This window comes from Phasianus colchicus, chromosome Z (assembly GCF_987193195.1).
Source record: "Phasianus colchicus chromosome Z, bPhaCol1.hap1.1, whole genome shotgun sequence".
Taxonomy (NCBI): Eukaryota; Metazoa; Chordata; class Aves; order Galliformes; family Phasianidae; genus Phasianus; species Phasianus colchicus.
The window spans coordinates 68,827,294-68,842,296 of record NC_143476.1 but is presented as its reverse complement, the minus strand read 5'-3'; the positions used below and the strand labels follow the sequence as shown (position 1 = coordinate 68,842,296).

The following is a 15,003-nucleotide window of genomic DNA, read 5'->3' as shown; positions in this document are numbered from 1 at the left end:
ATGTGTGTTTGCCATGACCCAAGTGCAACATCTCACACTTAGCCTTGTTCAACCTCATTTGTTTCATAAGGACCCACTTTTCAAGCCTTTCCTGGATGGCATCTCTCCCTTCCATGGCATCAGCTGCACCATTCAGCTTGGTGTCACCAGCAAACTTGCTCAGCGAGCGCTCAAATCCACTATCTATGTCGCTGGTAAAGATGTTAAAGAGCTTAGCCAAAGCCATGCCGGGACTGGCCCACCTGGTGAGCCTCAGCATCAACTAATTACAAAGCACAAAGGAAGAAAGCCTCAAACTACCGTTCAGTAATAACACTAAGGCTGAAGCCACAGCGCTGCTGTTGCGTTCTCAGTTATTTCAGGGCAGAGAAACTTCTCCAGCACGCTGCCCCCCCCGCTCACGCCCGCGGGCAGCCCTCACCCCCCGGCCCGGAGGCCGCCGCCACGGGGACGGAAGAGCTGGGAGCGGCCCCGCGGAGCGCCGCCTCCCTCACCCCGCCTCTCCTCCCCGCCGCGCAGGCTGCCGTCCGTCGTTCGGCGCATGCGGACGGCTGTGTTGCTCAGTCACGGGCCTCCGCCGTTCCCTCCGCGTCCTCCGCTTGTGCGCCGCAGGGACCCGGCCCGCGCTGCAGCCCCGCCATGGCCGATCCCCGTCTGAGGCAGATCAAGATCAAAACCGGCGTCGTGAAGCGGTGAGTGCGGGAAGGCTGGCGGGCGCCCCGGTCCCGCCGCCACGCGTTGGGCGCCGCTGGGCCCGGCCGGCGGTCCCCGCTCCGGTCCCCGCTCCGGTCCCCGCTCCGCCGGCGGCATTCGTCCCGCGCGGGGGCGGCTGTGGCTGTGCCAGAAGTTGCGCCGCGGCTGCCGGCTTCTCCCGCCTAAGGAAGAGGCCTGCCGCCGCCACGGCTGCGGGGTTTTTGTTCGGAATCCTCTGCGGTTGGGGAGCAGAGAGCAGTCACGTTGCCGTGTCGGGGTCTGAGCGGCCTGGCTGGACTCCTCGGGAGGCAGCCAGCCTGGGCTGTGCTATCAAACAAATGCTGAAATACTCGGCGGTCGGTTTTCTACGCCGCCAAGTCGGTTATGTATGGATTTGGTACCCGCCTCTCGGTTTTGTCTGCTCTACGTGCTGTTCACCTCTAAGAAGTGAAGCCGGGAAAACTGGCAAAGTAACTTGACACACCGATCAGTTATGTCAAGCAGGTATTCTCTTTATTATAGCTCTGGGTGCATGGGGATTGCTCCACCAGCATGCACATCGAAGAGAGGAACTACTACGTATTTAGAGGCATAGCATATACTTACTTGTTCATTACACTCCAAGGACATGGGGCAGAAATTCCAAGAAATAATTAACATCTCTGGTGGTCACGGGCTGAAGGCTAATAGTCATTCTCACTGTAAATTTCCAACCTTTTAAGGGAAGGTAGCCCATACTAGTTCCCATTCATATTACATTGAGCTGAAGCAACTGTTTTGCCATCTTATCTTCAACAGCAGATCGTCTATTCTACTTTCTTCACTTGACAACAAGCTCCGCGGCCTCCTCTGCATTCTGTCCTTGGTCTTACATTTATACAAGCCTCTTATCTTTCAGCTTGTATCTGCTCAAGTTATGTGAAAGGCTGTTCTCAAAATATAGCAAAGCTGTTCTCATGATTCAGAAGCATGCAGTTTATCCCTGTGAATCTTTCTTGTTATGGTTGTCAAGAAAAGCCTTTAGTGTAAAATATTTGGTTGCAGGCAGTAGGACCTGCTGAGTCTGCACTGGCTCCGGCATGGATAGGAGTTGCTATGCACGCCAGATCAGGACGCTAAGTGGAATAGTCTTATGCAGTTTGTATTGTAACCCATTTCAGTTGGTAGAAGCCTAAAAATAGACTGGACATGCTTTCTAACACCCTATAGATGGGAAGACTGGAATTAAACACTAGCAAAGTAACGTGTATAGAGTTTTGTTTTTATGGATACATTTTTAGTTTCTGGTCTCAAAATGCAGAGCGACTCTCAAGTGCAGCTGCAAACAAGAAATTGATGGTGTGATTCCAGTACCCTGTTTCCCGTCACTGTGCAGGGTGTGCAGATCATGGACTCATGTTGTTTTTCAGCCAGGAATTTATAATGCAGTCTGATGAAATGGCTGGGTGGCTGCCTTTTGCTTTGGGTTCCTTCTGACATGTGTTATGGTTACTGGCCTGGCTAGGCAGCAACATTGCTTTGCATTTTGAAGTGTTTTGTGTCTGTGTTTTATAGGCAGAGTATTCTGAAGTGTGAAAAAGCTACAATTGCTTAGGCTATCCTCTTTTCTTTTTTTTTTTCAATCCGCGTTTCTTTGTTTGGTCTTCGTTTGGAGTAACTTACTGGTATCTTCTGAGAAATTGGTGTATCTGACAAATGACAAGTAGTTTGTTGAAGTTCCCATAGTAGCTTATTGCTTCTGCTTGATAGTTTCTACGAAAGAACCGTGTGGTAATGCTGAATTCCTTTTCAGATGACCATTACTTCATACAGCATCACAAAAGCTACCTGAACAAGATTTTCCTTCAAGTCTGTAGATTGGGAAACAGGGGAAGTAGTAGTAATGAGTCTCCAGTCAGAGGTAGTGCAGGCCTGTTTGCTTGCATGTTGGGTACTGTGCCACGTGGCTGTGTCACTTTGGACCTGAAAACAGTTCTGTGGTCCCAGTTCAATCATGCAGGAAAGATAACTGTACATGGAGCTACTTCGGTGTCTATATGCCATTGTCCTCAGTGCTTCTAGATCTGAGATTAGTTTGTACATTCTTAGTTTGAATATCTCTGCTTCTGTAGTTTCAGTCTGAGAAAGCTGATTAGAACTTGGTAGTTTGTTGTGCTGAGTATAGTTGGACCTTGCCTGCCAGAACCCCATCACAAGGTCTGTCATGGGGGAGATTCACAAACGTTTCAAAAGAATAGATGAGTTACTGTAGTGATAGATGTAACAGATTCTAGGCTGCCATTGATAAATTCACGAGCTGCAGTAGCGCCAATGCACGATGGTAGTTGTAGCAAGATGCAGACCAGCCTGGGCGTCCTTCACCCAGCAGGGTGGCACAGTGCTCACCAAAGAGGTGTCCTTGTCTTGGTGGAGGAGGAGGAACACAGCTTCGCATCTCTTACCTCCCTGTTCTCCTTCAGGCTCTTTTCCTTTCTCATTCCCGCTTTTCCTCTCCACTCTCTTATACCCTAAAACCGATGTTTCTGATCCTGGAGTGACATTTAATATGATTTGTGTGTAGAGTCAAGTACAGCAGTCATGTATGTTTAGCATGTTCTTCATAGTGTTTTGTTTTGTTCTGTCGTTCTTGTTTTGTTTTCTTCCTTGTCAATTTAATGTGTGGAAATCCATGGATTTTTGTTTTAATTCTGTTACAGTTTTGTTGCATCTGAGTTACAAGGTAAGCTGCTTAAGTTCCTAGTAAGTATTAGTCCAGTTACAATGATATTATATGAATAATATAAAATACTTTTTTTCTCCACCTTTAATCGGAGTTTACTGTATATGATATGTTCAACATATGTTGGAAAATTGTTCTTTGTTATCCTACAACTAGTTTTACTCATCCCTTCGGATTGCACTCCTTTGATCACTACTTGGCTATAGGTGAGTTGTTTACTGCACTGGGGCATTTCCACACCTTCCTGTGCCTCTGTTTTCAAGGACTCTGCTATCATCCCGCTCTTGTTTGATCTTCTGTGCAGCTTTTTTTATTCAACGTTAGAAGCAGCTCATTCTTACTAAAATATACTTGTTAGTGAAAGAAAGCCAATACAGTAGTGTCATGCCACTCAGTTGTATGAAGCTGAACAAAAGCAGTAAGTGGTACCTGGTCATAATTGTAGTTAAGCTCTTGAAGAAAGATTCTTGGCTGGCCAAGACAAGCCCAGCCAAAGCCTTACTACTCCTGAAAACTACCTTGCTAGACAATGCAAATACTGTGGCTTTTTAAGGGTAATGGTAACAAAATGTTTAATAAGTTAAAGCATGGTTTAGGAGCACTGCATAGGTGAGCAGTCCTCTGATGTGAAACTATTGGCAGTTGTGATAGGAGACTTACCTTTAGCCATGGTCTAGCAGCAACCCAAAACTGAACTGCTGTGGCACAGCTTCCTCCTTAGAGGGCCACATATCTGTGTATTTCAGGGTGTTGATATGATGAAAAATAAACTAGACTTAAGGAAAAAAAAAATATTTTGAAGGATGAGGCCTGCTAGGACTGGCTTGCAACACAACTGTGTACAAAGGGTTTGAGGAGTTGAAGGGCAGTCAACAGGATTCACTTTTGCTTTTTGCTGTGTGAATAAGAGAGTGCTCTCTGTTTGAGTTTTGTGTGATTACAATATGCAGATCTATGGATACTCTGCAGTAGCTGGCCTACTGTAAGGAAAGGTAACATTAAGGCACCTTAGAGCTCATGGGCAAGCTTAAAGTTAACTTTCTTGTTTCCTTCTTGGTAACTCTGCTTATCTTTTAAAATCCCATTTATGTTTTCAGCAGAATGGTACTGTGATTAAATGCTTCATACCTTAAGTTAGTTTGATGCATCAATAGAAACTGTGCTTTTATTATGTAACCTGAGCACTTGAAACATGTGGGCTGTTTCTGGCTTGGCTTTCATAGGTCTCAATGACAGTGGTAGCTGCTCACTTCTGTGGCAGTTGCACACACAGATGCAAGAAGAGGCATGGTTCAGTTCCACTCCACCTCTCCTTCTCAAGCTAGAAGCTTTGTTCAGTACTCTGAATTGTAGGTGTTGTGCATGTGACTTGGGTGAATTTGGGAACTTTCATAGTTTCCCTTGTTTGGAACTAGAGAATCTATATAGGTATTTATTCATTATGTGTGAGAGAACACATAGAGTATTAATAAACATGCCGAGAATGACTGACTCAATACTTCAGTCATTTTCTCCTTGTATTTTTCTGTGTTTGCAGTTTAGAAAACTGCATTGAATTTAGTCTATAAAGCTGATTTTTCAAGCACATTCAATGCTCAGACTGCACAAGTATACCAAAATAGGTATGGGTCAAGAACTACTAGGATGCACTTTCTTGGCACTTCATTTGTCTGTTTTTAATCACCTGCTGTAGCTCACTCTTATGAGTTACCTAACTCATCACTTTTTTGAGCTAAGAACAAAGCATTGTTTAATGTGGGATTTTTAAAATCTGTATATTACAGATTCTTTGTGTATCCTTCTCAAGAGACTGTTGTAGTTGTGGATAATTTACTTAGTTTTGTGTTTCTTCCTTGTTATGTATTAGTGAAGGGAGCTTTAACTACAAATGGGGAGAATCTCTTGCATTTTCAGAAAAAAATTAATAGCCAGGTCATTGCATACTTTCATTACCCAGTATTCAAATAAGTAGTTTTGATGAGTGTGATAAATAACATTTGTTGTATTTGTGATTTATGTCCTAGCAAGAAGTACTTATTTAATCGCTTAAAAATAGTCTTACTCTCAGTAGTCCAAGCTCAAAAACCTGCCTCAGAGTAAATGAATTGATCTTTAAATAAATAAATAAATCTTATACTCATTTCAGATCAGCAAGGGTTTTAAAAACTACTGTGAACAAAGTAAGTTGGGGCATGTGAAAATAGCACTGATATTTGCCCATAGTTTCCATCTGGTTAAATGGAAGTGACACCAGTAGATTAGAATGAGACTAAGACAATTCACATTGCAATTGTGTTAGTTTAACTTTAACAATCTTTTAACACTCTTGTTTAAATGTGGCTGACATACCATAATTACAAATCTACAAGCCTTGATTATAGAATTTTACATCATGAACCTATGGGGAAAGCGTATTGATTTTTGTGAAGCAGCCCTTTTGAAAACCACCTTTCTAAAACTATGGAATCTTCCCAAGATTGTTTTTTCGCCTGCAGCACTGGTAAAGTTACTGCTTTTTCTCTTTGTAAAATATCACCATTCTAAGTTGCATTGCCAAGTAACTTACATTATCACGGTTCTGTTTTTTTTAAGTAAAGAAAGTTCTGAAAGTTACACAGTGCAGTTGATTTCTTTTATAAATATAAATCTAAACTTTTAAGTTTTTTAATTATTTTACTGCTGAGCTCAGGATACGTTTTGTACAAGTGAAATGTAAATATTGCAGAGGATGCATATATTTATTGCTGCATGTGACTCTTGCTAACTCAAGAACAAAAGTAGTTTATTTTCTTGGTTACTCAAGAACTGTGCTATCTGTGGTGAAGATCTCAAATATTTTCCATCTTCTGTCTACCACATGAATTATGTCTGCTTCCCTGCTTGTTTTACATTAGCCATGGGCACCAGTTCTGACTCTTACTATTAATAAATTGATAAAAAACTCATGTCTCCTTTCTTTATTTTCATTATAATTAGAAGATTTTATGTAACAACTGCTGATTAGCTCAATTAATGGAAAGGACTGGGATATCCTATATTATATTGGTTACTGGGGAATGATCTGCAGAGCTGCTCAGCTATACTGTGTCAGCATGATAAAGCTGTTTCATGTGTTTACAGTGCTTATCCAAGAGCACAGGGATTCATGAGGGTGAATGAGCTGCGTGCCGTGTTGGATGCACACTAGCTCTGTATCCAAATTAAATAACCTTTCTCAAAGAGCAGGAGCATTGTGCAGCTGCTGTCTAGGGTTGTCACCAGCTCCATCCTGGAGTTTTAACAGCACACTCTATAAATTTGGGTCCAGTTCCAGACAGATTTGTTTGTTAGTCCAGTGGTACTTAGATATGGTTAAGTACCTCCTGTAATGCTCCTGGCATCATACAGAAAGTCTTGAGACGGCCCTACATTTGAAAGCCACTACAGTCTTCTGGATTTACTGTCTGTCCCGTATAAAATATAAAAACTGCTCTGTGTGAACTAGATTAAGACACTACAACTGCATTTACACAGTACTGAGACAACACCTGTTAACATATAGTTGACCATTCAAATAATGAATTTAAGGGTAATTGCAATCTGATTCTATTCTCCAGAAGCATTGCTGCTTTTTTTGAAGGATTTATTTTTTTCTTATGTTTCTGAATGTATGCTTTCTTTTAAACTTTAGGACTTCCGAACAATATACACACAAACTTTTTTAAATTACATTTTCCTTTCTTTAAGTAGCTGTGAGAAGAACATCGCTTTTGTGTTATTTTTCTTCTCTTGTGAAAATTGCATAGATTATTTTTTAAAATGATTTTTATTTCATTTAGTTTACCTTTTCGAGTAGATGTAAGCTCTAGTTGCATTGGGGGGAAATTTAAATTAGTAATGCTTGAACCTTTAGAAGATTGAGTTCTTTGCATTTCTTCCTTCATTTCTTATTCTGGGGAAAAAAAAAAAGAAAAAAAAAAAAAAGGAAAACAACAAAAACTCTTTAATATCTTCATCATTAACAGTGTGATCAAGTGCACTCTCAGCAAGTTTGTAGATGACACCAGGTTATGTGGTGTGATCAGCATGTCTCAGGGATAGGATGCCATCCAGAGACCTAGACAGGCCTGAGCAGAGGGCCCAGGAGAACCTCATGAGGTTCAACAAATCCAAGTGCAAGGTCTTGCACCTTGATTAAGGCAACCCCCACTATCAGTAGAAGCTAGGGGATATAAGGGTGGAGCACAGCCCTGCTGAAAAGGACCTGGGGGTGCTGGCAGATGGGAAGCTGAACTTGAGCCAGCAATGTGCCCTCATAACCCAGAAAGCCAATGGTATCCTGAACTGCATCAAAAGAATCGTGGCCAGCAGGGTGAGAGCAGCTGCACTCTGTGCTGCTAAGACCTCACCTAGAGTACTGCACCCAGATGTGGATTCATCAGTACAGAAGAGATGTAAACCTGCTGGGTGCATCCAGATAAGGGCCACAAAAATGATCCGAGGGATGGAACACCTCTCCCACAAGGACAGACGGAGAGAGCTGGGCCTGGTCAGCCTGGAGAAGAGAAAGCTCTGGGAACATCTGGTAGCGGCCTATCAATATCTAAGGAGGTGCTACAGAAAAAAGACAGGCTCTTTAGCAGGATCTGTTGTGATAACATAAGGATAATGGTTTCAAATTAAAAGAAGGGAGATTCAAATTAGATAAAAGAAAAGGGTTTTTTACAGTAAGGGTGGTGAAGCACTGCAACAGGTTAGTCAGAGAACTGGTGGATGCCTTGTCCCTGGAGACATTCAGAAGCTGCCTGGACCAGCTTCTGAGCAACCTGGTATAGCTGTAGGCATCTCTGTTTGTTGCAGGGGAGTTGGACTAGATGGCCTTTAAAGGTCAGAAATATTGATTTTTGTGTGCTGAATCAGAATGTGGATCTACAGGGAGAAAAATAAAAACAATTCTATGGTAATGCTTAGTGTATAGAAGATGTTACAGCTGCACTGACAATCCTAATATATAACAGCTTGACTGTAAGTATGGTTAAATTCTATACATTGTGTAAGTGGAGTGCTCATTCGGAATCAGGAGACCCATACTATTTTCCTTTAGCTGTATTGGTATTTTTCCTAATCCATTGTGAACTGACTGCAGACATAGTAGGACTTAGTTCAACTTCAGCAAGCATTGTAACACTTCCATTTTGCTTTTCAGATCTGTTTCTAACAGGAGTTGGTAGAGTTATGGTGGTGTGGTAGTTTTTGCCCCACTAGAGGCTCCGTTTCTTATTCTTCCCTGACTAGAACTGAAGTTCTGGGATTTCTTTATACTTAAAATCCTCAAATTCTGTTCCATTATGTTCTGTGCCACTCAGAATTTTTACTGCTCCAGAATCTCTTCAGGATGAGTTGATTAACTTCCTACTTTTTTCTAAGTATACTCTTCAGCCTATCAGAGATTCTCTTTCAATTCTTATGCAGGTGCAGCTCCCCTGTCCTTCTTTGCTTCCAACCAAGTTGCTTCTAGTAGTACTTCTGCAAATCCTTTGCCCCAGCCAGCATCATCTGTTTTTGAGTTCACAAGTTAACAGCTTTCATCCTGGCTGCCTTTGCTGGATTCTTCCATTCTTTGCTATATCTGCCCTGCTGCATGTTACCACTGACTGCTGGTGTTCATTAACGCCGTAGTAAAGCAGACTTTCTTAGTGGAGGAAAACAGCAGCATCAGCTGTTGCTATGGAAAGATTTGAAAAATAGTGGTTGTGTCGCAGTTTGATTCAATAAAAATAATCTTTTTTTAATGATTTTCACACCATCAAGAAAATTAATGAGTAAACTAGAGATCTGACCTAAGTTAGAGCATATGACAGCTGTTGATACCTGTGTTAAACTTTATATTTCTTTCCCCCTTTCTTCCTTGACTTTTCCCCCTAGGCCTAATTCTGTAATGCACGTGAGCTTATGTAACTAATTTGAAACCAAGAATGTGCATAAGTAATAAGCAGATTTTGGACGAGAGACTTCAAGTTCTACAGCACCAACGTTACTACAAATGTTGAATTACCTGTGCTGTAAATGTGCATAATGTTAGTACATGGTTAGTTATGCTATAACCAACAACAACAACAAAAACCTATACACTGTGCAGTTCTACTGGTATTGATTTTTAGATGGTAATGAAGTCAGCATAGATATTTAGTTGTCTACTCAATACACTTTGTCATCTTTGAGTTTTCTGTGTTCCTAGCATATATGCTTATACACTGTGATTAATGTTTACATTAGTTTTGAAGAGATCGTAGTATCATAGAAGTGCCAAGATTGGAAAAGACATCCACAATCATCCAGTCCAACTGTGCCTATCACCAGTATTTCACACTAAACCATGTCTCTCTGTACAACATCTAAGTATTTCTTGAACACCTCCAGGCTTGGTGACTCCACCACTCCCTGGACAGCTTCTTCCAGCACCTGACCACTCTTTCGCAGAAGTAGTTTTTCCTATCTTCCAACCTCAATCTCCTCTGGTGCAACTTGAAGCCACTCCCTCTAGTCCTGTCACTAATTAAATGAGAGAAGAGACTGACCCCACCCCTCAACACAGCCTCCCTTCAGGTAGTTCATGATCTCCCCTAGCCTCCTCTTCTCTGGACTAAATAATCTGTGTTCCCTCAGCTGCTCCTCATAAGACTTGTGCTCCAGACCCCTCACCACTTTGTTGCCTTTGAACATGCTCCAGGGCCTCCGCATTTTGTAATAAGTGGCCTAAAACTGAACATAGTACTCAAGGTGCGACCTCACCAGTGCTGAGTAGAGAGGAGTGATCGCTTCCTCACTTCTGTCAGCATCACTAATTCTGATACAAGCGAGGATGCCATTGGCCTTCTTGGCCGCCTCGGCACACTGCTGGCTCATGTTCAGCCAAGCATCAATTAATACTCCCAGGTCTGTTTCCTTTACACAATCTTCCAGCCACTCTGCTCCAACCCTGTAGTGTTGGCTGGGGTTGTTGTGGCCGAAGTGCAGGACCCAGCACTTGCTCTTGTTGAACTTCATCCTGCTGGCCTCAGTCCAGCGATCGAGCCTGTCCAGATCCCTTTTCAGGGCCTTCCTGCTCCCAGGCAGATTGATGCTTCCTCCCAGCTTGGTGTCATCTGCAAACTTACTGAGGGTGCACTCAATCTTCTTGTCCAGATGATCAGTAAAGATATTAAACAGGAGAGGCCCCAGTACCAACCCCTGGGGAACACCACACATAACCAGTCACTAGCTGGGTTTAACTCCATTCACCACCACTCTCTGGGCCTAGCCCTCTAGCCAGTTCTTTACTCAGCAAAGAGTGTACTTGTCCAAGCCATGGGCTGCCAGCTTCTCCAGGAAAATGCTTTGGGAGACAGTGTCAAAGTTTTGCTGACGTCTGGTTAGATGGTGTGTTGGCAACCATCTATTCTAGCTCCCTCAGCACCCTCAGGTGAATAAATACATGTTCTTTCATTAGGGAAGTTATTTAATAGCAAAATTGAGAAATGCTGACCTTCTCTGATCTTGAAGGTTTCACTGAGCACACTCAGCCAGGGAGGTGCTTCCTATGTTGTTTTTTTCTAATACCAGAAACAGTCTTCATCTGTTGGCTTAAGCTTACTGGTAGCATTCTAGCTTGTGCGTAACCTGTTTTGTTGGTTATCAGTGGAGATGGGGGAAACATACCGAGAGTAGTAGTGTCTGCTTGCACTGTTTTCATTTTACCACTTTTACTTGGAATTCCATTATTAGTTCCTGCCTGTTAATGTGGCTCGGAAAAGTGGTAAGTTTTCATCTACGTAGTACACATGTTCTTAATTTCAGTATGTAAAAAAAACTTGTCTAACAGGAGAAAAAAGATTAAAGAAAGCCTCCTGCTGTGCTGTCCACTGTGTATATTTGATTTTCACTTGTCTACCTTAAGAACTCCCATGTACTTCCTATGACTCTCTGGTCATAGGGGTAGCTTTTCTTGCTGTTGCTAATGATGCTCCTCCAGATGAGAATGCCGGAGATGAAACATAGAAGGAACAGGGAAAGAACTTATGTATCTTTCCGAAATGAGAAAGGAGAGGAATCATGAGGCTTTTTCAGTAGAAGCCAGGAGTTTCAGCAATCTGTGCAACTCTGCACCCTGAATAGATTAGGACTCTAGTCTCTTGGAAAATTGGCATCACCCTAAATTTGAAGTTCTCATTCTGGGCCCTACCTTCTCCACTTCTCTGGTCTCTGACGTTAGTCTCAAACCTTTTGCTCAGTTTCCTTAATGTGGGAGAAAAACTGACAGCATTTTTTTCTTTGTTGATTTCCTGGTTTGCTGAACTGAATTTGGCTCATGGAGATAAGTTTTTGAGCATTAGTGTTGGTGGGGATGTATGCTGGGGACAGGGAACTGATCTCTGTTGAGCAGCAGTCAGTTTTTTGAAAGACTGGGAGAAGCTAGTGAATTGTTCTTACTTTGTTTGGGTTATTTTTTTGCTATTTCTAGGGGTTATATACTTCTGCTTCAGAATCCAGAAGATAACTAAAGAAAACAAGATTGTTATGAGTAGATTTAAATTGAATGTGTGAGAGTCTTCATTGAAAATTTATGTGGCAGTCTGTAGGTTGAAGAGAGCTGTTATAAACAGAGGCTTGAAGTATGAAAATCACCTATTGTTAGTAGCATGCAATTTGCCACACTTCACGTTTCTTATTTATTTCAAAGTGTGAAAGGAGAGAAAAGATTTGAGAATTTTGGGTTGGTAGACTTATTTTAAAAGGGGAAAAACTAAAGGAAAATTTAAGTCATTAGTTTGTACCTGGATTATATACCAGGTGACTCTAATCAAAAGCTCTCATGTACCTTCTAATATTCCACTGAACTGTAAAACTTGCCAGGAAGCAGAATAGGACATGTAAAATGTAAAATATGTATAAAATTAAACTTCCTTCTCACGTACCTTTTTTTTTTTTTTTTTTTTTTATAACATCTGATCCAAGTGTAATATATGCAATCCTATTCACTTAGCTGGTGACAGTCTCTTTCGTATAACTTTTTAAATAACTTACTACTTACAGTGATTTTGTTAACTTCTTAAAATTATTCAAATATCTTAAAATTTGAGACCTTATCTTGAAACTTTAAGATAAAGATTGAATTGTGAAGAAAAAGCTTTATGGCAAAAAGGCAAATATTTCCAAGGCTGAAAATCAAATCAGAAGGGAAAGAGAACCAAAAAATCATAAAAGCAAAATTCCTTTTTATTATTTCTAGTGAATGATAGTAGAGTAGAAATAGAAATCACAAGTAACCTAAGTAATAATTTTCTAACATGACTAAATCCCTGTGAGGAGAAAGGTTGTGTTTTAAAGCAGGTGTGTCATTGATAGATTAACAATCTCATCATGGTCTCAGGCTTTGACACAAGGTAGTCTAATCTCTTCTGTTTATTGTAGAATCATAGAATCATTTGAGTTGGAAGGAACATTCAGAGGTTATCCCTTCCATCTCCCCTGCTGTGAACAGGACAGCTGCAGCTATATGAGGTTGCTGAGAGCCTGGTCCAGCGTGACCTTGATTGTCTCCAGGGATGGGGTATCCACCAGTTCTCTGTTCCAGTGCCTTGTTACCCCTATCATAAAAAACTTTTTTTTCATATATCTAGTCTAAATCTTCCATTTTTTAGTTTGAAACCACTTCCTTTATCCTACCACAACAGACTGTTAAAGAATCTGTCCTCCTTCTTTCTTACAGCCTTTCTAATATCCTCCCTTTAGTAATTTTCACAGGATTAACTGCAGTAAATATGTGTATTTCTAGGTTAGTTTTAAGAAGCTGTGATGTTCATGGTGATATTTTGAAGGCTCTGGTGTTGTAGTTCTTGGAGCAGGGGAGGAAGACTGTGAATGTCTGAAGTTAAAGGAGTTAGAAACTGAATTTTAATCATCTTCTTTTCACTCCCTAAAGAGGAAACAAATTAAGAGAGCTTCTTTTACAGGCAGACTCATTGAGGTTTTGGAGTTTTGAGTGACGATGAAATGAAGAACCTTGTGTAGTACTGGTCCTATACTTCCTGTGCTTCATACTGCAGATTTCCCAAAGAAAATACATTAAATTACAGAAATGTTTGACTTGTTCTCTTTGTACCAGTGCAGATAGAGAATAAACAGAACAGATCTGTGTTGGACTTTGAATGCTTAAATAGTGCGTGGACTTATTGACTAAAACTGAAATTTTGGCTAGAGGATTTCTCTAACCACTTCTGAAAGAATTTTCAGCATCTTTTACATGGCATAAAATAGTACTCATTGCTTTCAGAACAGATCAACCTTACAGGTACGTTTTATTTTACAAAACTATGGACAGTGGTTTGCAAACATAGTATTTGTGGATATTAGGCTTAACGGTAAACATGAAACTCTTGTTTTATTGGTCTCTGACATCATGGTTCGTTTGATCATAAGAATATCTTTAAGACTTCCAAATAATATTTTCAGAACTTTTGGCACAATAAAATGCAGAAGGCTGCAGTATCACATGGATGTTTAAGATGTTCGTATGGATGTCCGTGAATTCTGGCAGCTGTTAATGTATTTCAAGAAGGAGGAAATGCCAAAGGAAACATACTGGCTGAAATCCTTTAAAAGAATGGGAGGTATGTTTGCATGACAAGTATAATTTCTAAAGAATTACACCCATCTAAAGTATTGCCATATTAAAACCATAAAGCACTTTAACTATCCCAGAGTAACTCCAAGACTTTGGATTAATACAAAGGCTGCTCTGAAAGCAGTGCTTCCTATTTTATGATGTTGGTCCATGATGGCAGAGGCAGATGTTGGTGGTATGGCAGTAGAGACTGAACTTTCCCACCAACATTCTGTGACATTTTGTTGCCATGTGACATCTGACATGGAAGTGTGAATGAAGCAAAGGTGTGGAATTGAATTTCTCCATGTGGGAAAAATGGCACCCACTAACATTTATCTACCCTTGATGAATGTTTATGCAGACAGTGAGGCAGTGGGTGGGTGTTTTCGGCAGTGGCAACAGCAACATGAAAGACAAGCCACATTCCATATGGCCACGGACAGCTGTCACACCATGAAACGAAGAGCGACTCCGTCAGTTTATTCATACGAATTGGTGGATTACAACCAGGGAACTGTGTACAGAGCTGAATATCGGCTTCAATTTGTTGGAAATGGCAGTGGCAACATTTGAATATTGAAAAGTTTGCACCAGGTGGATCCCATGAATGCTCACGCAGGAAAATCAATGCATATGCAAGTTGGTCAGGACCTGCTGAACCAATACAAGGATGAAAGTGAGTTTCCTGGATTGCATCATCATCAGTGATGAGATGTGGTGTCTCCACTGAGAGCCAGAGTCAAAATGGCAGTCCATGGAGTGACAAGATGTAAATTTCCCATGAAAGAAAAATTTTAGTATGAAGCCTTTAGTGGGTAAAATGATGCACACCATCTTTTGAGATAGGAAAAGAGTGATCCTTCTGGATTTTGTGGAATCCAGACAAGCCATCAACTCTGACTGCTACATCACAGTGTGGATTAAAGTGAAGGCTTGTATTTCCAGATTCAGGCCAGAGAAGAAGACA

At 41.3% G+C, this 15,003-nt stretch overlaps 1 protein-coding gene across 1 annotated transcript in view; it reads left to right on the top strand.

Moving 5' to 3' along the window:
• The first annotated feature begins 502 nt into the window (after positions 1-502).
• TBCA (tubulin folding cofactor A) overlaps positions 503-15,003 on the top strand; it is a 31,342-nt gene continuing 16,841 nt past the window's right edge. Inside the window, exon 1 of the mRNA XM_031610132.2 lies at positions 503-692. Within this exon, the coding sequence (XP_031465992.1) occupies positions 640-692 (53 nt within the window). The 5' untranslated portion in view covers positions 503-639. The remainder of the gene's footprint in view (positions 693-15,003) is intronic.